At 36.0% G+C, this 26,713-nt stretch overlaps 1 protein-coding gene across 2 annotated transcripts; it reads right to left on the bottom strand.

The window, feature by feature from the left end:
* Positions 1-332: 332 nt before the first annotated feature.
* Positions 333-22,538, bottom strand: LOC110095575 (plastidial pyruvate kinase 1, chloroplastic-like). Of its 2 annotated transcripts, none has more exons than XM_020821173.2 (6): positions 21,821-22,538; positions 11,718-11,808; positions 11,404-11,597; positions 2,017-2,138; positions 926-1,407; positions 333-830 (listed from the first exon to the last, which is right to left on the bottom strand). In XM_020821173.2, the coding sequence occupies exons 1-6, from the start codon at positions 22,355-22,357 to the stop codon at positions 529-531; spliced, it is 1,728 nt and encodes a 575-aa protein (XP_020676832.1). In that variant the 5' UTR covers positions 22,358-22,538; the 3' UTR covers positions 333-528. The 2 variants fall into 2 exon arrangements, with proteins under 2 accessions (XP_020676832.1, XP_020676834.1); XM_020821175.2 differs by having other exon boundaries at positions 926-1,404; positions 21,821-22,497.
* Between the last annotated feature and the right edge of the window lie 4,175 nt (positions 22,539-26,713).

The following is a 26,713-nucleotide window of genomic DNA, read 5'->3' as shown; positions in this document are numbered from 1 at the left end:
AATCCATTATTAATCTTGGTGTTAACATTGAGGGATAAGTTAGAGTCAACAACAAGCATTGAGCTTATAGGCGTCCAGAGACAAATGAGACCGCACCACATCATCCAGTACCAAGCAGTACATAACAAAAAAAATGGCTTGACGCACTCTCATTTATATACGGACACCGTCCGGTGACCGCACAGAATAATTAATCATGTTTGGTTGCTTGAAAAAAGACCGAGTAAAAGAAATACTTTATAGAGTTGTTTGGATAATTGTAAAAAGTATGGATCAGAATAACTTTTATTTAATTTGAAATAAAATAAATATAATGTAAAATACCAAAAAAGTTGTGATGAGTAGCAATATTATTGGCGGTAGACGACCATCCTATGAAGAACAAAATATAGCATAAACAGGTTATAAAACCCTAGTTCATAAAAATAAAAATAAAAAAAGACAATCATCCTATTACAATACATAAATATAAGCAAGTGAGAAGAAATTATTATGTTCATAAATAGTTGCAAAAATATTACAGAAGCACTAAGGAACATTGATTACCTGTATGGACTGCAACATATCAGAAAGAGCAATGACCAAATCTCCAGACTGGATCATACCCCTTTGCTTCAGCAGTGAGAAAGTTTTGTTGAGATTGGTCTCCATATCATCGGAGAAGCTCAGACGGAAAGGTATTAAACCCCATTGCAGGTTTAGGCGTCTTCTCAAAGAGGTTGAAGTCGTGAAAGCAAAGATTGGGCAGTCGGGGCGGCAGCGAGAAAGAAGAGAGGCCATCTGCCCTGTTTTTGTGTACACGAAGACGGCATCAACTCCCAGATTGTTCGCTGCACTCAATAACAAAGACAGACTAAATAATCTCAGAGCAAAATTTGTCCAAAGAATAGGTGTCCAAGGAATCAAAAGTGCAAACAATGCTTACCCATTTTCGCAGCGGAATTGCAGATTTCTTCAGAAATTTTGTCAGAAAAAGAAGAAGCAACATCAGGGAGCTCCATAGCTTCATAGCGTTTCTCCTCTCTCCACCACCTTTCTATTCTTAGGCTCACACTTCTCAGCACAGTCAAAGCCTTATCAGGGAATTGCCCCATGGCTGACTCACCAGATAGCATTAGAGCATCTGCTCTCTGCCTAACTGCCTCTGAAACATCAGCAACCTCAGCTCTAGTTGGAGTTGGGTACTCAATCATGGATTCAAGTAGCTGAGAGGCAACAATGACCGGTCTGTTAAGTTGCCTGCAGATTTTAACTACCGTATGCTGAACCGAGGGCACTTGCTCCAGAGGAATCTGTGCACCCAAGTCTCCTCTAGCCACCATAGCTCCATCTGAAGCAAGGACAATCTCTTCCAAATTTTTTAAAGAATCAATGCTTTCAATCTTTGCAACCACTGAAATCTCTCTGCTAATAACGAAAATGAAGTGTTAGCTTCCATAGAATTTAATTGACAGACAAAAATCTGAGATGGTCTTTGATAACATCAGATAGATCATTTCAACAGAGCATATGATAACAAAATGTTGGCAAGTTTACATTAAAGCAGGTTGCAGTATAAAAGGTGCTGAGACATAAAAATAAAATAAAATTTTCCGAAACCAGATTCCTAAATTTTTTAAACTAGTCTTAATCAAAATAATAGGCATCTGGTTTGGGATTATTTAATTTTAAACTAGTCTTCATCAAAATCTTCCAATTGTTTAATTATGTATTTTAATTTTGCTTTGACTCAATTCTGCTTTAGTTTGGAATTAGCGGAAATAAAACGTCTTGCTACAACTATTGTCTCTTGATTTAAATATTTAAATAGAAACAAAGTCATTCAACGAGACTAGAGGTTACAAATACCTAGAGGAATTAGTGAGTTGCCATACATGAGAGACTACTAGTATGTTTAACATAAAATTTATCCATAAACTTCTGAAATATAGTTCTTTTCCTATATATCCAAAGATGAAAAAGGTAAAAAAGGATGATTTTGCTGCAGTTTACCCGCTTGTTATCAAATATATTTACCTGTCACGGCATCGTGCAGCTATGTAGCTTTTCAGATGATTAATAACCTCTGCAGACTTCACAAAAGAGACTGCAATGAAATCTACACCCTCGGCAATCCCAAAATCTATGTCCAACCAATCCTGGATATATTTCAAAGCATGTAACTCGAATGCATAATAATCCTACTAAAGATTTATATTTGAAACGAGTAGAATATCATGTCAAATCAAATATTAGCATGGATTTCAAAGTTCATTTTCCCATAGAATTTTCTATAATACTCTTTTATAGACACAAAGAATGCAATATATATGACATTATGAATTTGACTTTGAATTATGATGTTGTCATTTTATAAATCTAAAATAGGTCAAAAATATCAATTAGATTAATTGCCATTGTTTTGAGACTCTTACCATTATATAGAAATTTGTTGGCATGTTACAAGGCTGAATTTCAACAATTACAGCAATAAGGAACTTACAGTTATTCCATAATAAAAATATTTACAATTACACTATTTAATTATAAATATTCTACAGTAGTGATTACGCAAGATTTACAACAATAATACAAGAATCCCAAAGAAATAATGGCTAATTCTGTTATATAATGTGTAATGTTATTTAAACTCCTCAAATTGATGTTGCTTATTCAAAAGACATCAATTTGCCCGCAAGAAATTGATGATAATATCATGTCAATTGTAAATGTCAACAGTCTGAAGGCTAGCAGAAATATGAGGAACAAAAAATTATACGCATGTCTAAAGCTTCCTGAATCAATTGTCAGTCCATTTCAATATGCTTTATGTACTCATGCTAAATAGTACTAGCGGCAATTTAAATATCACTAATATAGTCCACATAGAGAATAGTGGCATTATTCTAAAAAAAATAAGTTCAAATAAAAGTTCAAAAAGCTAGATAATCTCAAAATAGGCAACAGGGATTACATGATAATCAGACTCAGTTGAGGATTTAGACACAACAGATTGCTACTTGCTCTTCCATGAAATCAAAATGTCACCAAGAAACATGCAACAACATGTGCTAAACAGTCAAATATCAGGACACCCGGCCCAAAAACATCACTATAAGCCACAGTAGGAAAAGAATATCCAATGGAAAGAACAATATGCGCCTAAGTATTCCACTAAGGTATGGAATGATCCAACCAACAACAAATAAATTTGAATGACAGGGAGTTCGTAAAAATTGATTAACCTGATGAATGATAAATGAAATATAAGGTTTAGTAATAGTTAACAAGTTCAAGACGCCTAACAATTATCAAAAGATAATAGGATCATGGAGAAGATATCTCTCTTCACTAGAATATTTTTTGTTACTTCAAATGGAATATCTAAAAGAGAAGCATTTTGAAGGCCTGCCAATATAATTAGATCGTATGTATTATATGTTGTTGCACATCAATAATCAATGCCAAACTTGTCTCAGTGACAACAATATCATGAACATAAATCAAGAGAAGAATAATATCACTAGATGTCTTGTAAAGAGATAAAGATGAATAGAGAGCGCTTCAATTTACAAACATCCAAAGAAAAGGAGGAAAAGAAGGTGAAAGAATAATGTAAAACCTCTTTGAGATCACCATGAACAATGGTGTTTTTAATGCACAATTGATGGAGTGGTCTTCAATCATAGGGATAATCACTCATATTGTAAATACATGAAAATAAAATTTCAATCACAGTCATCAGAAGCCTTTTCAAAATTTACTTTGAAGATGAACTTTTATTGCTTGAACCTAAGAACATGATGAATAATTTCATGGATTGGCAATAGCCCATGGTACATCATAAATGAAAAACCCTTGAGAAGTATCAACCAGCATGGGTATAAAGTCTTCCAGTTTATCAACTAGGAAATCAATGAAAATTTTGAAAGCACCGGTAAGAAGATTAATGTCTGAAAGAGATTTCACACAGTAGTCACAGTGTAAGTTATTCTTATATCCATTGTGTTGATTTGGATGTATCCTACAGCTAAGTTGTGTTTAAGGAATAGCCAATGCAGAGCCTTAAGCTGAATTAGAAATCCCACTGATTCTTTTCTTCAAGCATCATTTTTCTATGGCTTTCTTCTCTTCACACCGTGAAGGTTTCCCTAATTTATGAGAGGGTATTTCTTCCAATGATTCGACCACGAACTTCATCATACTCAAATGTTTAAGCCTGTAAAAACCTTAAAGATGCAACCACTGTCTACCATCTTTTTATAGTAATTGCAATCCTCGGGCAATTTCTACTCGTAACTATTTAATAAACTCAAATCTTGCCAAATTCTTTTAAGAGAATTGAAATATTTTATCACATAACCCTCACCTTGATGAGTCTCCTCAAATTAATGTGCTAACTCATATACTTGGGATTGATTCCCCAAGTCAGAGTACATCTATAAGACATTATGCCACAACCTTCTGGGAATGGATAACAAAGATATTTTGAACTCATCTCCTCAGTCATAGAGTAAACCACCCATGCTATGTTGCACCGGAGGCGTATCCGTGTATCGGTGTATCGGATACAGCAAGCCTTCATAAATAGGTGTATCGGTGCAACATAGCACCCATGTCATAAGCATAGAGTTCTCTGCATCCCAATCGACACAGATTGAGTTCTTAATATCAGGCATCTTTGTGTCTCTAGTGATACATCCGACCTTTTCTCTCCCTCTGATGTGCATTCAAAGGTAGAGGAGTTGATTTAACTTTAGACATTTTCAGGGGAGTAACGAAGAGTCAAACGGCAACCTAGGATAAGAAGGATGACAGCCTAGGGATCATTTTTCGAATCTAAAATCATAAAGAATGAAAAAGATGAGAAAAAAAGAGGTGAAAACTGCTGCAATTTTTGTTGTTGTATGTTTATAAAAAAGTAGGGGGGGCTATACATACTATAAAAAAGGTCATTGGTAACAAAAAAGATCAAAACACAGTCAATTACATTCAAAATAGGAAACAAAACACCCCATAGGGGTTAGCTGTTGTAGTGTGAATCCATGCGACATGGACAGCAATCCAACAACATCAATCCTCTAATCCTTGTGTTCTGAATTAACAAAATTTGATTGGTTGTGAGGAGAAGAGATCTAATTTTGGAAGAGATTATTCCGTGGGGACCACAGCAATGGGCAGTCCTTGTATTGGAGGGCAAACCAAATGGCCGAACTTAGGAAAGGCTGCAAGAGAAGCTTCCAACAGTAATCACAATGGCTTTTCATGAACTTTGGCATTTCACAAAGTAAAAATGATCAAAATTGTACCGCCAACTTTCAGCATGATTGAAATTAATCTCTTCCATCTTCAGCTTTTTTTAGGTTATATAAAGCAAGTAACCCCATAGGCTTAAAGACATTTAATTGTTTGTGAGATGCTTAAAAGAAACTCACAGGGCACTTCAGAAATATGCTTCAAAAGGTGACTTTTTCATGTGCAAAAATGAGTAAATAATTGTAGCCAATGATATTTGTAATGTTCAACTATTTTAAGAGTCGTTTTTGGCATCTGAATCATACATATACTAATGGAAGTCTTTCATAGGAAAAGAATTAACTCTTGATTTCAATTCCTCATCGAACAATTTTTCCTTCCCTAATTAATAATAAGTTGGAGGGAAGCTTTTAAGTTGATTCATGGGTAAAAATAAATTAAGGGAAAAGCCTCCAACTAAACAGTAGATGAACAAGCTTGATAAAACATTTTATTTTCCATTCTACATCCAACGCAAAGAGTGTTGAATGTTGCATAGAAATGAAATCTCATGAGGTATTTGTCCATCCAACGCAAAGAGTGTTCAATGTTGCATACACATGAAGATCAATAACCAACACAAATAGTGTTGAATGTTGCAGGGACATGAAGAAATCGATTGTAGTCTCGTGAGGGATTTGTCAAGCTAGATCTAATACTATTACCAATGTGCTGCCTAAACCAATAGACACATACAGCAAATATAGACCAATTGTCACATACAGCGAATATAAAAGAGTACGAACAACCACTAACGCTGAGGATGATGATATTTGAGGGTTTAACCAGTCTACATCATCATATATAGTTTTTTTTTTTTTTCTTTTTACTTTCACATTCTTTTGATAGAGCAATGCTATCACATCATTTTGAATCCAATAATCTACATCACTGAATTTGGAATCGTTAAATTTAGAGAATTGGAGAGGGAAAAAGCTTAATTTTATTGTACAAAACTATCCCTATTTATAGATCTAAATAAAATGTCTTCATAAAGAAACAAATATATACAGAATCATGCATAATTGCCTTAATATATTCCTTCCTAAATCAGCCACCCATCCAGGTGAGCCTACCATGGATCCCCATGTTGACCGTGCGATCAAGGGCCAAGGGATGGCTTGGATTTAACACTCCCCCTCAAGCTGGTGAATACGGATCTTTCATTCACAACTTGATACTCAGCCCCAAAAAGGTAGAGTTATCAAGTCCCTTGGTAAGAGTGTCTCCAGCATCAGTTTAATCATTTTCCTGCACCCCATGCATCTTGGTTTCACCTTCAATAAACTCTCACTGCTCTTTTTTTAGAAGCAGCACATCTACATCACTATCATACAAAATTTTATGCATTCTTGTACTTTGATCAAAAGAATCAACAATGTTATCATAAAACCTATGACCATCTATCCACCAAATTTTTTATCTTTGGACCAACAATTGTGTCATCCAAGCATTATTTCCTATGATTATGTGGTTCAATAAGCCTCTTGTATGCCCTAAGCACACTTCCATCTTAATTTTGTTTAACCGATATCTTTAATATGGTTATGATATTTAACCAAATCTTTCACTGTAAACTTTTGAGAGGAGAGAACTTCATTTAATTTTAATTATTTACTTCAATCTAACTTTTCTTTTAGATCCATTTCTACCTCCATTACTTGGAAACTTTTTGTCAGAATTACTCTGAGGTTTTCTTATTACCAACTCCATAATAATCATTGCTAATTGACAACTGCAATAAAGCGTTTCTTTCTCCTTTACGAGAACTTAGATCGGACCTTCTATCAGCCTTTGTTGTACCCGAATCCAAGCTATGTTCAATATTAACTCTAGATTAACCACTATGATGATGAAATTCAACCATTAGCTTTGCAGCCATGGAATCACCCTTCTGATTCTAAAAATATCCATTATTCATCACCGGTTTGGAAGATCCTTCTGCAGCAGTAAGAGATATTTCATGATGAAAATTTTCAAAAAAAAAAAAATTAAAAAAAAGGATGAAAATTTTCACCTTCTAGTTGTGCAAATCCCTAAGGCGAGTCATCAGAAAGAAACCGCTTAGATAATTTATGGTTAGCTTCCTGATTTTCACTAGAAGCATTCATTTCATTCTGTATTGAAGTGTCAGGTTTCCCTTGAAATACAGCAGCAACAATTTTGTTGTAATCACTTAACAAAGAGCTATTGCATTAAATAATTTAGCCAAATAAGGCTTTAGCTTCAAGGAACATTTAACAAGCACTTTCTCAACTAACTTCTTGGTTGTGTGCAGAATATTCTTTTCAACAACTTTCACACCATCCAACAAACATGAAAGAAGCTGTGAGAAAATACTTTCAGTCGCATCCAAAACAAGTGTCATCATAGTCTCCATTGAGGAGAAGACAATATCAGAATTCTTTGACCTTATTATTTTTAGAAAATGCTAGGACATTTCCAATATCAAATCATCACAATCAAGATCTAACATCAAAACACGGGATCAGACCTTTGCAATAGTTTCAAGTATTGAAACTCTCTTCGAAAATGAACGGCTTCACATCTCATCCAAATTCTTGAAAGCTCCAACAATTAGCCCAAATATCTCATTCATTATATCATCATCATATGGAGCATATGGGGCTGTTATTCTTGTTATTTCACTAAGACAAAATGCAGTAGTGGAAACCTTCACATCCATGTCTGAGTGCCCCAGAAGATCCTTGGCAATCAAAGCCTCCATAGCAGGCTGAACATCAGTCAAAATTGAAGTAGATGGAGATTGCTCCATTCTTGACAATAAATTTTCAGCTTTATCAATTAGTAGAAGCTATTGTAAATCGAATGAAGGAGACGCCAGCTTATTCCCGATGTCTTTGACCCCATCCTCCAACATTAATCAGGAGACATTTGAACAGATGTGCACGAGCGAGGCCACGTGTACGAAAATAAAGGATCCAAGCTCTCGGTCCCTTACAAACGCGCAGAAGACCACCGACCCAAGAGTTAGGCTCTTCCCAGGTACACACACAAAAAAAAACTCCTGCACGACTCCTCCTGGAGCTCGGTTCTGCTTCCGCATAGATAAGAATGCACGCACATAAGCTCGCCCTCCTTCGCACGTGTGAGGATTCCTGCTCACTCCTCTCCGCTCGACTTCCAGGAAGAGACGCACAAAGCAGACAGCTAAGATAAATGCTGCTCCTTTCTCGATCGCATATAGGGACGAAGACTGAGCCCAATGTCACCGTTCTCAAGAGGTACTGACTGTCGTTCAAACGCATGCAGCAGGAGGTCCTGCGCTTGACTTCTCTCGCTTATGCTCGGTGAACTCTAGACGTCACATGCAAGAACAAAGTCTGAGCTCAATGTTGCCATTTCCAGGAGGCCCTAGCCATAGTCCAGACGCACAATTGCTCGGCCTGTGCAGTCACACATACGCAAGAGCGGGTTTTCACTTGATCCCCCCCAGACGCATGCAAGAGGAGCCCTCCCGCTCAATCTCTCCTCAATCTCGGACGCACGAGAGACTCGTCTCCGCTTCTTCTGGCCACAGGCACGAAACAGAGGGCATAAGTGGATTGGACCGCTCTACTCTCATTCGATCTCCAACGGCAATAAAGGTTGCTTGATCCTCTCTGCTTCCTTCGATTATTATATCCCAATGATTCCAACAATGAAGGCCGGTGGTGGGAACATGCATTCCTCAAAATTCCATCGATGAAGGCCGGTGGTGAAATCTGGCTTTGATGCGAAGTTAAATTTAGAGAATTAGAGGAAAAAAATACTTAATTTATTATACAAAAATATCCCTATTTATAGATCTATACAAGATGTCTTAATAAAGAAACAAATAATGACAGAATCATGCATACTTGTCTTAATATAATCCTTCCTAAATTAGCCAACCAAATATAGAAGGAGATCAGCATGATCCAGATCCATGGATCCCCATGCTGGCCATAGGATTAAGGGCCAAGGGATGGATGGGATTTAACAAGAAATAAAAAACCGTTATCATTTTTAATCGTCAATGTCCTTGTTAAAACAAGAAAATTCAAATGGTCTGATCCCTTCTTATCATTGACAGTTTTTCACACGATGCCAATAGCAAGCACGGGCCTTAAACGATGGGCCATAAGTTACAAGTATGTAGAAAGCGGCAAAAAAATCCAAATAACAATGCTATCCATCACTTGTTGGTGGCTTACAGACAACGACTAAACAAGTTGGACCTGATCAGTAGTGATGAAAGGAAGCACTCCCTAAACCTAGATCAATGGATGGATGTGAAACTCCTACCAAATCAAATAGATAGCAAATAGAGGAAGGTCTTCATCCCAGCTATATCAAAGATCAACAAAACTCTGAGGCTTAAATGGCTCACCTAAGCAATGAAGCATCTCTATATTTTAGTTGTAAATCATGATATCTCCTCTTCTCATTTATTGTCCGATGTGGGGTTTAAAGAGGGGAGCAGGTATTGAGAAACGAAGGCAACGAAGAAGGTAGATATGACATTGGGTTGTGAGTGAGACTAGCAAATTGCGTTAAGCAGCCAAAGCATGGGTCACAACTATAGCAAAGCTCAAGATATGCACGCAAGGACAGCCAAAACCAGTGAAGCATGTGAGTTGAATAGGCAAGGAAACTTTCACACAAGAGGACATGTAGAATTGCACGATTCATAACTTCTACCGGCATGCGTCACAGAAATCAAGTTACGAGAAGGAAACGCCATGCAAAACTATGTAGGATCTCTGCATTATCAATAAAAAGTAAATTTAGCCAATCTAATCCTTCACTGATGCCTTTTCTTCATATTTTTTTCTCAACCACAAAAGGAACTCAGCATTTCGAACCAAAAAAGGATATTTAAATTTAATGCCCAATCATCCGAGGTGCCTATGAACAATTGTCACAATTTTTTCATTGTAAAAGATGAGGACAATCCCTCCCTGAATTAGCGAAGAAATAAGACTCTAAACAATGAAAAGTGACCTTATTGCTCATTTTGTAACCCCATCCACCTTCCAAAATAAAATTAATATTTTTTTCCTCAAAAATGGAGAAGTTATAGTATAACAAGGTTCATTCTTAATGAAACTTGAACCAAATGACAGAAGTCCCACAAAGAGAAAACATACAAGGTTGACTTGAATAAAAACTTAATTTATTAAAAAAAATCTTGCACAAGGAGATGAAAAAAAATGAATCATAAGTTAGAATGAGCACACTCCCAAGTAAAATATAATAAATGATCCTTAGATGTATGACAGCTCTCATATATCAAAAAGTCAGAAAAATATATAGCAAAAAAAAACAAAAAGTGGAAGTTAAAGAATTGCATTTAGTGAATATAACCACACTAATAACTAAAACAAAAAAGAGAAAGCATGTGAAAAATAATCAATTGAAAACAGTTCTAGCATTAAAATCATCACAAACACCTCAAAAATCTTATATTCTTCATGTCGAATGGCAAGTGTGGAAAGTTAAGACAACCAGAGAATGAAATCCAAACTTTTTTCCCCCTTCCAACATTTTCCTCTTCATCTTAAGTGCACGATCACGTTCATATAGCAACCAGTCATCATAACATATATTATTATCGTTCTTTCTTAGATGCATGATTAGGTTCATATATCAACTAATTAACATAACATATATAGACCATCATAACAAAAAAAGTTTGAAAAATTAATAAATAGGTGGAAGTTAAGGTATTGCATTTAAAGATATAATAGCACTAGGAGTAATAGAACAAACAAGAGAACATATGTGAGTAGATAAAAATTTGCTAAACATCCTTGAAATTCAAAATCATCACAATCGCTCAAAAAGTTTATATTACTATGTCCCTATGGCTAGCATAGTATGATATAAGAAACAAAGAATGAAATCCAAACCATAATTTGTTTAATCACACAATTTCTCTATTCTTTGCTTATACGTGTTTTAATGTAACATTGAAACTAAATTCATTAAAGATGGATTTGTAATTTATATTTACTATTGAAAAAGGTTTTTAGCAAAAATATATCTGACTCTTCAGCTCATATCTTCTCAAATCAGAAATCATCAATATTAAATTGGAATAATGACAGCATAGCTAATCAAATATACAGTACAAGATACACTCACCTTTGAGGAAATGGTCGGAAGCATGGCATTGCGCTCCCGTACTAGGCTACCATCTCGCCAGAAAGTAATGTTGGCCCTCGGCAATAATAATCCTGGATCGGTGCATCTGCACCTTACATCAGGACCAAGCTTTTCAATCACCTCAAATCTGACCATTCCACCATCCACGAGAAGTTCATCACCAACTCTGACATCTATTTCACAATTAAACAAATTCAAAACAGTAATATATATATATATATATATATATATATCAGCTTTTACTGATAGAGAAAGCAAACCACTTGTGTGAGTATAAAATTTCTAAAATATACCTTCGGCAAAACCATCATAATTCACGTTGATGGTGCGTTCTGGAAGAGGTGCTTTTAAAGCTCTGACACTAAACGTCCAAACTTCACCATCCTACATGAGACGCCATGCAAATTATACATAAAAATAAAGAAAATCTATGAAATTTAATCCAAGCATGGCTGAAATGTCTTTGAAAGCTACTACTCCTAAAAATTCAAGCACCATAGGCAATTCTCCGCATTATAAGTAATAGATAAGGAGAACTATTTCCACATTAAAAAAAAACTGAGAACTGAGATATTTATAGTGGCAAAAAGAATAATATTAATTTAACATCAATGCTGCAGGTCTTGAGGCATTAGGATGACTTTGTTAGATCGGCCCAGGAGGGACCAGTCTATGTCTATACCAGGCCGAGGCTTTGCCCGCCCCTTGGGGTGGGGCACACATTAAGGAAGAGAGAGAGAGGAGCGGGTGAGAGGGAAATTTGAATTAGATGGACTATTTTGACCTTTTACTTTGTACTATTTGCTTTTAATAGTTCCTTCATCCTAGAGTTAGGGTTATGTTATATTTTGGTTGAATTTGTATTTCTCTTAGGGTTTGCTTGGTCTCTAGCTACTTGTTAGGCATTAAGAGACCCGGATCTTCTTCTCGAATTGAAGATCTATTGTATCTTGTTTGTTTTCTTCCAACTTTCATCAATTATCAAGTTTCCCTAGTATTTTGCCATCAAATTTCTCTCAATTTTTATTTTATCTTGCTAAAATTCCAAATTTCAGCCCAGATTCTTTTAATTTCTGCAAGTATTTTCTATAAGACTTTTTTAAGTAGTCAAATCTTGATTGAATTCAAGTGAATATTCGTGCAATGTAAATGAAATTATCCAGTAAATCTGGGAGAACATAGAAATCACTGTCTGGATAAAATTTGCGCAGCATTGGTATAACTAAACACCATATTACTCCAAATTTTTACTTTATCATCAGTAACAGTTGTACGGATGTTGACACTTATGTCCTCATTCAAATAACTGAGACCTAAGAAAATAATAGTTTCAAAACAGAATTAGTCAATTTGACATAAGTTTCTGGTGATTAATCGTGCAATATAAAAAGAAGTTATACAGTAAATCTGGAAGAATATAGGAATCCGTCTAGATAAAATTTCAGCAGCGCTAGTAGAATTAAATACCATATTGTTCTTCATTTTATCATCAATATGAGCTATAAAGATAGCTACCAGAGCTTGAACGAAGCTAATTTGTCCTTGAAACCCACTATTCCAAGAAACTTCAAAACGTTAGGTAATTTCCCCTGCTATGCGTGTGTCAATAAGGAACGCTATGCCTCATTCCAAAAACTGAGAATTACGAAAATTTTAGTTTCAAAACAGAATGAGTCAATTTAACATAGAAGCTACAAGTTTTGAGACTGATGACTTCCCGAATAACAATGTTTGGATTGTCACTAATCTATCATTTGTCAAAGAAAAAGTGATATAGTATAAGTTGTGCATAAGCTTCAAAATTCAAAAGAGAAGAAAACAGCCCACACAAGAATTTAAAGTGATATAACAATTTGCCTACACCTACCAGGCAAAAGCAAACTCGCTATAAGCTCAGAGAAAAATTACTCAAAATTTTTCTTTGGATCCTCACATATATGTAAGCTATTAAAAACTTGAGAAGTTACTTAAAGGATGATTTACAAGTGAGTGTTACATGGGCTTATATAGGACAAGTTCATCTCCCAATATTGATGATCAACCATTATTTAACCCTTGAGGTAGCTAATAGGAAGTGCTTGCAGAAATTTAGGAAAAGTCTAGGCTGATATCTGATTTCAGAAAAACCAACGACAAGAAAATCAGGAATAAAACACACAAACACTTTTTTATTGAAAGTTTTATGAAAGAAAAGACAAGATACAAGTGGATCTTCAATTGGAGCAGAAGGTCTGGCTCTCCCAAATCTCTAAACACTGGCTAGAGCCCAAACACCCTAAGAACAATCTAATTTCAGCAAACAATACACCTCCCTAACCCTAGGAAAATCACATATTTAAATCAAACAATAAACAGCAAATACCCAAATAGCCCTAGCCCAATTCCCTCTTATTTCCTTAATTATTTCCCTCCCAAATCAGTCCATAAATATGTCCTCTTCAATTAGGAAATATTTCTTAATTAATCTCATCCAAATCAGCCCTCAAATATGTCCTCTTCAATTAGGAAACATTTTCTAATTAATCCCTTCCAAATCAGCCCACAAATCTGCCCTCTTCAATTAGAAAATAATTCATAATTAATCTCCTCTAAATCAGCCCCCAAATATGCTCTCTTTAATTAGGAAACATCTCCTAATTAATTCATTTTGATTAAAAACCCTTCCCAAACAACTCCCTCTTGATTAGGAAATTTTCTAATTCTCTCCCAATCAAATTGGTCGGTCCATCAATATTCACCTCCCAAAGTGTCACCTTGTACTCAAGGTGGAACGAAGGAAACTGCTGCTAAAGCACTTGATTAATAGCACTGGACTGAAAAATTGACTGACACTAGGTCGAATGATCCCTGCCTCCAGCATATCCCTGATAAAACTCTCGATCTCATCCTTCTAGATTTTGGGATAACGATACAAATGAACACTGATAGTTGAGGCTACTTCCTTCAAGATTATAGCATGCTCCTACTTCATGGGCGATGGCAATCGCTGACGCGATTGAAAAATCTCACTGAACTGCTGAATCAATGGTTGTAATGATAGAGGAATGTCTCCACCCTCTTCCAATATAATCCCCTCCAGCCTATGAAGTTCCACCAAATAATATTCCCCCATCTCTTGTATGCTCCTCACCATAGTTTTAAGTGATACCATGGCTTTGGTGAGCCCTGCATCTCCCTTGATCACTACCATTCTCCCTTCCACCATCAGCTCCATCGTCAATGCTCCACAATTGACCTTGGTGACCCCAAGGTCTGCGTCCACTTCAACCTCAGAATGACATCAGTGCTCCATAACTCCAATGGGAGAAAATTCTCCCTCACCTGAATCCTCTGTATGGTCAACACTACTCCCCTACATATCCTCTGACACGTCACCACCTTCCATGTACCCATCATCACTCCATAACACCCTATATCCAGCAATGTCACCCCCAATTGGTCCACGACCTGGTTGGAGATGAAATTTTAGGTAGCCCCACTGTCAATCAGCACCACTACCTTCTTGTATGCTACATTCATCTTCATGGTATGATTCGTAGTGAATCCTACCAGTGAGTTCAGGGAAATCTCTGTCATATCAAGATGTAGCTTGTCCTCTACCTCACTCTCACTTCTCTCCTCAGTTTCCTCGTCATCATAAATTGTGAGTACCTGAAGAGTTTGATCCCTACACTAGTGCCCGAGAGTATGCTTCTCATCACATCGGAAGCATAGTCCATTCGCCCTTTGCTCCTGCATCTCCCTCTCAGATAGTCTTTTGAAGTTCCCCCCACTTCCTCCTACTGGCTTCTCCCTGGGAGTCTCACGAAAGTTGCACAATATAGGCCCCTTGAGTGCTAAAACAATGATAGTCATCCTGTAAGAGCCACCTGAACTACTATATCTGGCTCCCATCTCCTGGTACTTCTAATCCTCCACTAGTTGTGCCAGCTCCATAGCCTCTCCAAAGTCATGAGACCTTATGACTCTCGTTGCTGCCCGGATCTCTGATTTGAAACCCTTCGTGAAATTCCCCTCCATAACAGTCTTTGATAGTCGATCCAATCGACTTGTCAGGTACTCAAATCTCTCGCGATAATCTGCCATTGAGCCTTCCTGCACTAGTGTAAAGAACTGCTCATGGAAGTCACCTCCCCTGGCGGTTTGGAAACATTCCAAAAAGCATTCCTTGAACTCCCTCTAACTCCGTATAGGCCTCCTCCAAGACAATGCATTCCCTTCCAGACATAAGCCAGCTGCCGTCAATTTTTCCTCTTCTGTCAACCCATTGACGGTGAAATATCATTCCACCTTGTAGATCCACCATGTGCATCTCCCCTTCAAAAATGGGCATCTTCATCTTCCGTACCTTCAGATATCCTCCATTTTCCCTTAATCCTCCAAAATTTTCCCTTTCCCAAGTGTTTGGTTCTCCCCAAGTCTAATCCTCCCCTCCACACTCATACTGAAACCCATACCCCTATTCACTTTCTCCTCTCCACCCTTCAAAATCAACAACCCTCCTACCATAATCCCCATTTTTTCTTTCCCAATCAGCAACCCTTGGTTCATGCCCCCCATAAACACGCCTCTCCATACACTCCCACCTCTCTCCTCAATGATCTCCACATCGTTTTCCCAACTATGAATTTCAGAATTTGTATTTCTCCCTACCGGACCTATTGCCTCCGATGTTGCCGTTTGATTTCGATTTTCTAATATCTTCATCTCCATCTCGTGGAGATATGAAAGTTAACCTTCCATGGCTGATATTTTATCATCCACTGTTGCTTTCATTTGGCTCATCTCCCCTTCATGGCGTTCTTCCAATGCATCCACTTTCTTGGCCGCCATCAATACCTGGATCTTTGTAAACTCAAAAATCTAGATCTTGACTGCCAAAAAATAGTGAATAGTCCCTCTTCCGTCCCAAAGACATACGTTGGTTTTCACATAAATAGCACAAAAACAATCCCAAAATCTGTCCTGATATCAATTCGATAGGAATAGCTTGCAGAAATTTAGGAAAACCCTAGGCTGAAATCTAGTTTGCTAAAATTGCTGAAATTTGATTTCAACAACTTCAGAAAAACCAACGACAAGAAAATCAGGAATAAAACACACTAACACTTTTTTTTAAGTTTTATGAAAGAAAAGACAAGATACAAGTGGATCTTCAATTGGAAAGGAAGACCTGGCTCTCTCAAATCTCTATTTGTCGGCTAAAACCCAAACAACCTAAGAACAATCTAATTTCAGCAAACAACACACCACCCTAACCCTAGGAAAATCACATAGTTAAAGCAAATAATAAACAACAAATACCCAAACAGCCCTCCCCCAATTCCCTCCTATTTCCTTGATTATTTTCCTCTCAAATCAGCCCTCAAATCTACCATCTTTAATTAGGAAACATTTCCTAATAAATCCCCTCCAAATCAGCCCCCAAATATGTCCTCTTCAATTAGGAAATATTTCCTAATTAATCCCCTCCAAATCAGCCCCTAAATCTACCCTTTTCAATTAGGAAATATTTCCTAATTAATCCCCTCTAAATCATAATCCAAATATACTCTCTTCAATTAGAAAACATCTCCTAATTAATTCCTTTTGATTAAGAACCTTCTTAAATAACTCCTTCTTGATTAGAAAATTTTTTAATTCCCTCCCAATCAAATCGGCCGGCCAATCAGTAGCTTCTATTATAGACTTTGTGGTAATATCCATTGTAGACGTTTGTGGAAGCCACTAGCCACCATCAAGGACTTTCAAGGACAAATTGGGCCACCATTTCAAACAATCACCACATTGGCATCCTTCCAAAAAAGATGTTGCATCCATTGTGCCCTTGAAGGGATAGAAATCAAGACATAATGATCAAGCCAAGCCCTATTGAAACCTAAACCCTATAATTAATCGCCTTTGTCAACATACCTGCAAGATTATTATCTTAAAAAAATACCTGCAAAATTATCTATAGTCTCAATCTTTCAAAGTAGAATATCTCAATGTTTTAAAGTAGAACATTCCCTTCTTTTACTATTTCTCTAATAAAGCAATACTGAACATTGATATTCTTATGATGGACTTAATATTTGCCAAACAAATAACTCTTTGATTATCGCTAAAAACGCCCATACTTCTCTACATGCCTCCAAAGTATTTGGTCAAATTATGAAGCCAAATGGCATTTTTGAGAGCCTAAGTTATCGCCATATGCATTATCTCTGTAGTAGACAAAGCATTGGTTGATTGTACCATTGATCTTCAACTTAATGATCCTTTTGCATTGGTAAATGCATAACTTGTTGTTGATCGTGCTTTTCAAGATCACCAACATAATAAGAATCAACATATCCAAAAGACGATTTACAATTGTCTTATTGTTTCTTGAACTTCATACCCATATCCACAATTGCAGAGATGAGGATCCTTAAGTAGATGAGTGATTTTACTCTTTGAGATAGGACACGAAATGAGCATATACGTAAAAAGGTTGGAGTAGCTCCTGTGGAAGATAAGATTAGAGAGAGTTGCCTTAAAAGGTTTGGTCACATAAAACGGTGGTCGTCCGATGAACTGGTTAGGAAAGTAGATGTATTGGATTTGTCTTATGTTAAGAAAGGTAGAAGTAGACCTAAAAAGCTTGGTTAGAATTATTAGAAATGACCTTTATTTATTAGATTTAAATGAAAATTTGACTCTTAACATAACACAATGGAGAAAAAGGATTCATGTAGCCGACCCTCACATAGTGGGATAAAGTCTTGATGTTTTTGTTGTTTTGCTATTGTATTAGATTCATCTTCCAAATGATTATCAATTTGTTCTGAATTTCTAGGAATTTTAAACTCCGCCAGCTGAAGGGAGTTTGGATTTCAATTATCTTTATCTAAATTTGTCTGTTTCAGCATTGTAGACTCATCAAAGATAATATCGCACTAAATCGGACCTTATTTGGCTCAAGATTTCATTGACAAAATACCTTAAATCTTTTGCTAAAACCCATGAAATTAACTTTCTTGAATCTATGATCTAACTTTATTTTTTTTATATGATAATACGCAAACACCAAATGACCAAATAAACGCAGGCAACCATAATCAGAAATGGGTTTTCCAAACCAAATCTCCTACAAAGTTTTTACTCTAGTGCTGATGCAGGGAGAATGTTGATAATTTAAGAGGTGTACAATAATGCTTCTGTCCAAAACACATTGCTCATTCTGGATTGGGATAAAATGCATTGAACATTATCAAGCAAGGGACGATTCATTCATTCTATCATGTCATTTTGTTGAGGTGTTCCTAGAATAATAGCTAACATTAAAAACACAAATCTGGCTAGTATTTCCCTCCATTATAAGACCTAACCCTTCTAATTTTCTTGCTTGTATAGATATCTATCATTTTATTTCATTTAAGAAAGTTATCCAGAACTTCATCATTGTGCGTCATGGCATGTGCCCAAACATATCTTGAGAACTTGTCAATACAACAACAACAACAAGCCTTTATCCCACTATATGGGGCACAAAAAGGGGTGCAACACGAGGAGTTCCCCAGGAGGTCACCCATCCTAGTACTACTCTCGCCCAAGCAAGCTTAATGCGGAGTTCTGATGGATAAATGTAAAAAAAATTCAATATTAACTCCCAATAAAGCATTCTAAGAGGACCCCAACCTTTCGTGTACACATAGTCCAATGCCATCTTATTATCATAGATAAAAATGCCAAACTTGTCATTATTCGCTTGCCTGAGACATAATGCTTGTAGAAATCTCCCACACTTGGCAACTTTTATCAAACCTTTTCTGAACCAAATTCTACATAGTTTTCTCTCCAAAATACTCCAAGCACATATGTTAAACTTAGGAAGTATCAAATTAATCATTAGTTGAATTGGAGCAAATAGCATTTTTCACGTGATTGTGTCCATCAAGGAAATATATATATGTGCTTTCAGAGTATCCTTCATGGCCAAAAGAACAATTCACACCACCTTTAGGACTTCACCATCTAAGGTCACTTTGTAACGATAAGAGTCTAAGACTGCTAATGATATCAAATTCCTTTTCAGCTCAAGAGCATATCTATCTTTTATAAGTCACCTAATTATGCCAGCATCCATCTTCAAGCATATTGTTCTCATACCTTTTGTCCAGCATATATTATCATTGCCCATCAGCACAACTCCCCCGTCAAGCTCCTTAAAACTTGAAAACTAATACTGATTTGGACATATGTGATAGGAACATCCAGATATCAATATCCAACTATCATATTGGCTGTATGAAAATAAAACTAAAATTATTGATTCCTACTTATCAAAAGACTTTCGTACCACATTTGCATTTGACTTATTCTTATTCAAACAATCCTTCTAGAGCCCTTCTAGTGACAAAATGCACATTCATCCTTCACAGAATGTCTCCGTGATAATTGTCCTTTTGACCTCAAGTGAGATCTGTCTCACCACTAAATTTGCCATATTTTCTATTATTTGATCGATCTCTGGATATAGCAAGAGCCTCATATGTTGTATCTTTGCGATCAAATTGATCTTTCCTTCAATACTCATTGTTCACCAAAGAAATATCATTGAATTTAACTTCATCTTTACCATATAAAAAGTCATTGTAATGATTATATGCTTCCAGCAACAAATTTAATAAAAATAATGCCATATCTTCATCACTAATTTCAACATCAATATTCAACAAATCAATGAGAATGTTGTTTAAATTATTTAGGTACTCAATCATAACTCATAAGTATGCCTTTTTTTGGATTAGAAACGAAAAATCTTCTTCTCTAGATAGAGTTGATTGTCTATGATTTGTGTCATGTGCTTGTCCTCTAATTCTTTCAAGTCATTTTCACTAAGGTATCCTTCCTATTAAGCACTTTTTAATCTTTGCAGAGCACAGTTAGATTGTGCCAAAAGCTTGATGATTTATGAAGTTCCAATCTTGATTCGACATGTGCTTGAACTTAGCCACCAAAACAATATGAGATCCTTCTCTAATAAAAGGTCCACGACTTCTTACTATCACATGCCAAAGTTGTTAGTATTATAAAGTTTTTTTTTTTACATCTATCTTTGCATTGGATAACATAGTTCTCGGCATGGAACCTCTTGTGAACACTCCACTATTAATTTCAAATTGTTTGGTATGCTCGCATGGTCACATTACTAATTAAGCGCTTTGCTAGCCATTAAGTATCAACTTTTGGTATATGGCCTAGAATGGTTTTGATTATTAGATTGGTAGGGCAAACCAAGTTGGGTGCAGGACAGCTCAAACAAGACTGAGTTGCAAGTCAAATATGGCCAATTTGCAAATTATTATAATGGCCTTATTTTTCATTGAGTAGCATAAAGCTTCAACAAGTTAAACCAACTTTAAAAAGATTTTGGTCATATGTTAGCAACATGTATTTCATTTGTTTGACACATTATTTGGACCGATGGATTTCAGGCAACAAGCATAACCTCCTATTACAATAAAATATTAATTCCAACCACGTTGAATTTTAAACGAATGAACCAACATGTATATGCTACCTACTTGTTTACAAAGTCTCCAAAATTCAATAACACAAGAATTTAACGTGATTAAAAAATTTTCCTAAATCCACGAGAGGTGGCAACTTCATTATAAACATAGAGAAAACACTCAAAATTTCTCTCAGAATTTTCAGACATACAAAAAATGTTACAAGTTTAAGGAGTTACTAGTGAGATAATTTATAAGTGAAGATTAAATGAGTTTGTATATGAGAGAAATCATCTCTCAATATTAATAACCAACTGCCATTGAAAACTTGGGGGGTAGTCTTCACTATAGACTTTTGGGTTAATATGCATAGTAGCCTTTGGTGTAGCCATCATTAAGGGCTGTTGTGTTGGCTTCTATTTAGGACTTTCATTGAGCAAAGTGAGCCACAATTTTCAACATTATATATCCGAGCAAGTATAAGGATCCCTTCTTGGATAATAATTTGGCCAAAATTAGTAGAATTCAATATGATTTTGCTTATAAATTTCATTTTATGGTGCCATATCAGTTCTTCTCATCATCAACCTAAACAATCAAAGCTCACAGTTCTAGAACTACAGGGAAAGTATTTAAGAAAGCAGAAAAATAATTGCCTTCTATGTTAAAAACGCTAAACGAGATAAACCTCAATCAACAGTTTCCATACTATGTAGCAGTTGCAATGGTACTGGTATTTGAAAAGTGGTAAATGGAAGTCAAATTAGATCGTCTAGAATCTCCATAACCATAATAAGCGCATCCCTGATAAACGGGCATCTATCAAGTGGAAGGTGGAAAGGCATTTCATGCCAGGCATGACCACAATACAAACAAAACTAGAGAAAGTAATATGACACTGTGAATGAGATTCGCACCTCTGTCTTGGCGGAAGCGAACCCGCCGAGATCTCCCATATGGATCTCGCTCCCCTCCGTATCCATCATAACAGCGACGGCGAATCCCTTCTCCTCGTTCAACCGGCGCACCTGTCGTATAACCCGTCGGTGCCAATCGTGCGTGCCGTGGCACATGTTGACCCTCGCAACATTCATCCCGCCGACGGCAAGCGCTTCAATCTGCTCCGCTTCACATGTAGATGGCCCGATCGTGCATACCAGCTTCGTTCGGCGAGTGCTTCGGAACCCGTTCTCCTTCAGCTCCGCCTCCGTCACCGCATCGACGTCAATCGCCGATGCGGCCGCAGCGATAGAGACACCACCGATGCCATTTGTTGATGAGAGGATCACCGGAACGGGTGATGGATTAAGGTCTGGCGGTGGCGTATGCGCGGCGGCGGAGCTGCGGAAGAGGCGGAGTCTCACGGGTAGGAGCGACGGTCGTAGGAAAGGCGAAGAGGAGAGAGAGCGAGAGGGGTTAACAGGGGTCAGGAAGTGAAGGGATTGGGAGGCCATTTGAGGACGAAGCTTCGCCGGAGATGGGGCTTGGCAGTGGAGAAAGGAGAAGCAGAAGGTGATAGGGTTTAAAAAAATAATAAATATATTGGTGGCGACGACGTTTACGGAGTGGGAGATCTGAGTATTGAACTTCGAATTCTCCGCTGCCGAAAAGCAGCTAACCTTTAAGAAAGTTTTTTTTTTTTTTACCACTGTTTGTCCGAGTGGTGAAAAATAAGTCAGGCAAAGTCTTGATTTCTGATTTGGATTCATTGACAATCTTAAGTGTTGATCCGTGTAAATTGACATGGGTTGCATGTTAGGTCGACCGGGGTTTTTACTGGCATATGAACAGTACTTCCTCGCCACAAAAAAAAAAAAATTATCATTTAGGTCAAAATCATACTAAAACTCGAACATAACTAAGTAATCTCAATCAAATAAAGTTTTAATCTATCCCAACTTCCTTATTCTAAGTCAGATCATCACTAAAGAAGTGTAAGCAACATGAACAACCATGCACATGAAGCTATTCAGAGTAGGGAGTTCTGCAAGTACTAAGCATGAAAATGTCAATCAAGTCAGTATAAAATTATAAGAATTAAAGAGAGAAAAATAATATTGGATGATTAAGCCATTGACATCACCTCCACCAACTTAATTATCATTACAATTTGTGTTCAAAGATGGTGACAATAAATTATTTTATATACTGAGACCCAAGTTCACACAAGCTCCACCAATGGACCCTGCATTTTTAGTAAATTAAGTTCAAGTAGTAATGCTAATTTTTTTTAAAGTATTTGTGTGAACATGGATTAATTTAATATTAACATATATCATTCAATCTTGAATTAATTTCATATTATTAAAATTATATCTATATAAAATTAAGAAAATGAAGCAAAAAAGAAAGTACAATACAAATACTATGAATTTCTAATAAATGCTAACATTAATATATCAACCTCATAAATTTAACAACTCTAACAAAGCCTACCATACCAAAAGGGAAGAACTTAAATTCAGTACAATACAATTGATTAAATCCATACAATAGCTCATCAACTTTTTTTATAACTATAACACACTTACATCAAAGTAAAATATATATTCATTTCACTACAAGATAACTCCTGTTTTGCCACCCAAAATTAAGGCTTCGTTTGGGATGGCTTTCCTCCTGCTTCTTAAAACTGCTTTTTAGTATAAAAATTTAAAAAATTATACTAAAAAGTCACTTTAAGAAGCAATAAGAAAGCCGTCCCAAACGAAGCCTAAGATTTATGAATAGTATGCTTTGGCCAAAAATGACTTTCTAAAACAGTGCATTGATTCGCTTTGCTTCTAAAGCGAGTTTGTAATAAAACTGCTCATATTACTCTTAGCCTAACATCTAATGATTTGTTTGGTAGCTGGCAAGTCAAAGGATGTGGGACTTCGCAAGTAAGGCACGGTTCATTCGGCTAAAAAAAAACTATTGGCATTGAACAAAACTAATGCAAATTAAACACTTTGTAGTGGTCATGTCATGCGACTGAACTAAAAAGTGGAGTGATGACAAGCAAATATAGAACATTTGCAGCAAAAACACACAAGATAGATTAATTATCTGAATATTGCAGCCCAATTAAAACAATAAGATGCACTTAAGAATAAGATTATCAAAGATACGGTGATAGAAATACGAATGTCTCACTTGATGAGACGATTCTGCAATATCTGGAGGAGAAATCTCGACGCATGCAGATTGCAGCAATATCATCCCTTACCAGCGGTTGAATTGACGACCCCACTTCGGCAATTAATACTACTATTGAGATCTAAAGACAGAAGAACTGCAGCTACGGCTGCAAGCGAACCAAACGTTCGACGAGCTACTCGCTGTTCAGTCCGATTAAAGCTCATTTGTGATTGTTTAATTAACTAAACAAACAAACTTGAATAATATTTTAAATACTCGATTCTTAAATAAACAAACTTGAACACTAATGTGTTTGACTCATTTATGTTCGTGAACAACATCATTTGAAGTTCGTGAACAAGCTCGACATTAAGTTTGATAAGAAGCTCGATTCATGTTCAATTTTGAACTCATGAATAGGCTTGATAAAAATAATTAATATTTGACTATAGAATTAAAAAATATAAATAATCATTACCCTTGTTACATAGACAATTGCTTTTATTATAAATGTGTTTTGTCATATATATGTTCATGAACATGTTTATTTGATAGTTAAAAAAAATTCGTTAAATATGTTTACGAACATGCTCGATAAGCACTAAACAAACGAACATGAACTGAACATAAACACTTATTAATTTAAATGAACACAAACAGTAAAGCTCGAACAAGCATGAACCAAACTTGAACAAGCTGATATTAAATGAACACAAACATGAACACTCACATACTCGGCTCGGCTCAGTTTGTTTGCAACCCTAGGTCCCTTACCGGTGGTAGAATTGACGACTCCACTTCGGCAATTATTACTACTATTGAGATCTAAAGACAGAAGAACAGCAGCCAATAATCTCACCCTCCGGGCTTGGGATCGGCATTGACAATTTTAAATAATATTTGCATGATATTTCCTTTACATTAAAAAAATGCATTGTTCTTGCGAAGGAGAAAAAATTAAGAATATTAGAATAATCAACTTAGAGAAAAGTTAAATATTTTAATGTATTAATGAATGAATTGAACAATAGGAAGTATAAATGAGCCATGCTTTGGAATGTTTATAATTTTTCCTACAACAAAAGAAAATTTTACATGGACATCTAAAACACAATGTACACAAATAACAATTCTACAATTCCCAAGTTAATAAAAAAAAGTCAATTGGTAGTTGGGTAGAAGTCTAACGTCAGTTGGAAGTTAGGTAGAAGTCTGGCGATGGGAATAAGTTTGGTGTCGAGTAGAAATCCGGCAACAGGTGGAAGTCCAGCATCGAGTAGAAGTCCTACAACAAGCATAAGTCCAGTGATAGACGAAAATCCAGTGTTGGGTAGAAATTTGATGATGGTCGGCGGACGGACATAACTTCAACATTAGTTGGTGTTCGGGCAGAACTCCGATGTTGGTCGGCTGTCGGGTAGAACTCTAGCGTCGGTCGGTTTCTAGGTGGAAGTCTGACAGTGGTCGAGGAGGAGTCTCTTCATTCTCTTCATTTTCTTCCCTTTCTTCCTTTTTTTCTTGCTTAATTCCTGTGTAAGTTGACAATATGGCAGAACTCCGGTGTTGGTCGGCTGCCGGGTGAAAGTCTGACGGTGGTCGATGAGGAGTCTCTTACTTCTCTTCTTGCTTGGGCCTCCTCCTTCCCCATTTAGGGGTCCCCTTTTTGAGAAATGAAGGGTCTATCTATAATTTTCTGAGAGTAGCATGACCAGTAAATAGGAGGAATATCAGGATTAAATGGGGAGTGGTTCGAATGGATGACCAATATTGATTCCCTTGATCATAGATCATTTACTAAACATTTAAATGTCTTAAGGATATCAAAATTTGGTGATCTTGGGCTCGTTGGAATTGTCTCATCGAACTACTTGATTCGACTGTAAGTATGTCACATTTGGAGATCGTTTGGTAATCCAAATTATGGTTTGAACCTTCCAAATGTGCTTCGGATATTTGATTTGGACTAATTTAGGCTCAGATTGAGTCGAATTTGGTGTTGTTAGTTCACATTTTTTAGATGTTTAGTTCGACTATAAGTTTCTTGAAATCAGAATTCAGATGATCTTCAATTTAACTTTTTAGGTTTCCAACTTAATTTTTTCCTTGAGATCCGTGCTTGATCAAGATAAATTTTTTATGATATAACAATTTCGATTGGCATATACATTTCCATGTATTTCTCATTTGTTTTTCCATTCATAACTTAGCACCCTCTTAAATCAAGATTGATTTCCTAATAAAGAGAGGTGATTAACTTTTAGGGACATCCAATCATACAAAATTTCAAACCATGGATCTAAATAAGGTTTGATTAATGACTAAGTACGATTTAATTTTAATTTCAATTCTAATTATCATCAATGATATAATGATATATTTGATATTTTATTAATTGAAAATCCTCCAATTAATTTGTTAATAATTTTTTGAAATAAATAATTATTTAACTAATAACTCTACTAATAATTAATTAATTAAGTATTATTTAGTTAGTTTTAATTATAAATTATGCTATTAATTATCTTATTAATTACTTAAGTATTTTACTACTTATTAATTATTTAATTATAAAGTATACTGTCAATTACTAAATTATACAATTAATAATATCTATTTCAAATAATATTAATTAAGCTAATTATATTATAATTTAATTACTAATAATACAATTACTTATTTAATTAAGTTAA

Source organism: Dendrobium catenatum, unplaced genomic scaffold, assembly GCF_001605985.2.
Source record: "Dendrobium catenatum unplaced genomic scaffold, ASM160598v2 fragScaff_scaffold_1125, whole genome shotgun sequence".
NCBI lineage: Eukaryota > Viridiplantae > Streptophyta > Magnoliopsida > Asparagales > Orchidaceae > Dendrobium > Dendrobium catenatum.
Note: the sequence above shows the minus strand (reverse complement) of the source record. Positions and strands in the feature narration are given on the sequence as shown.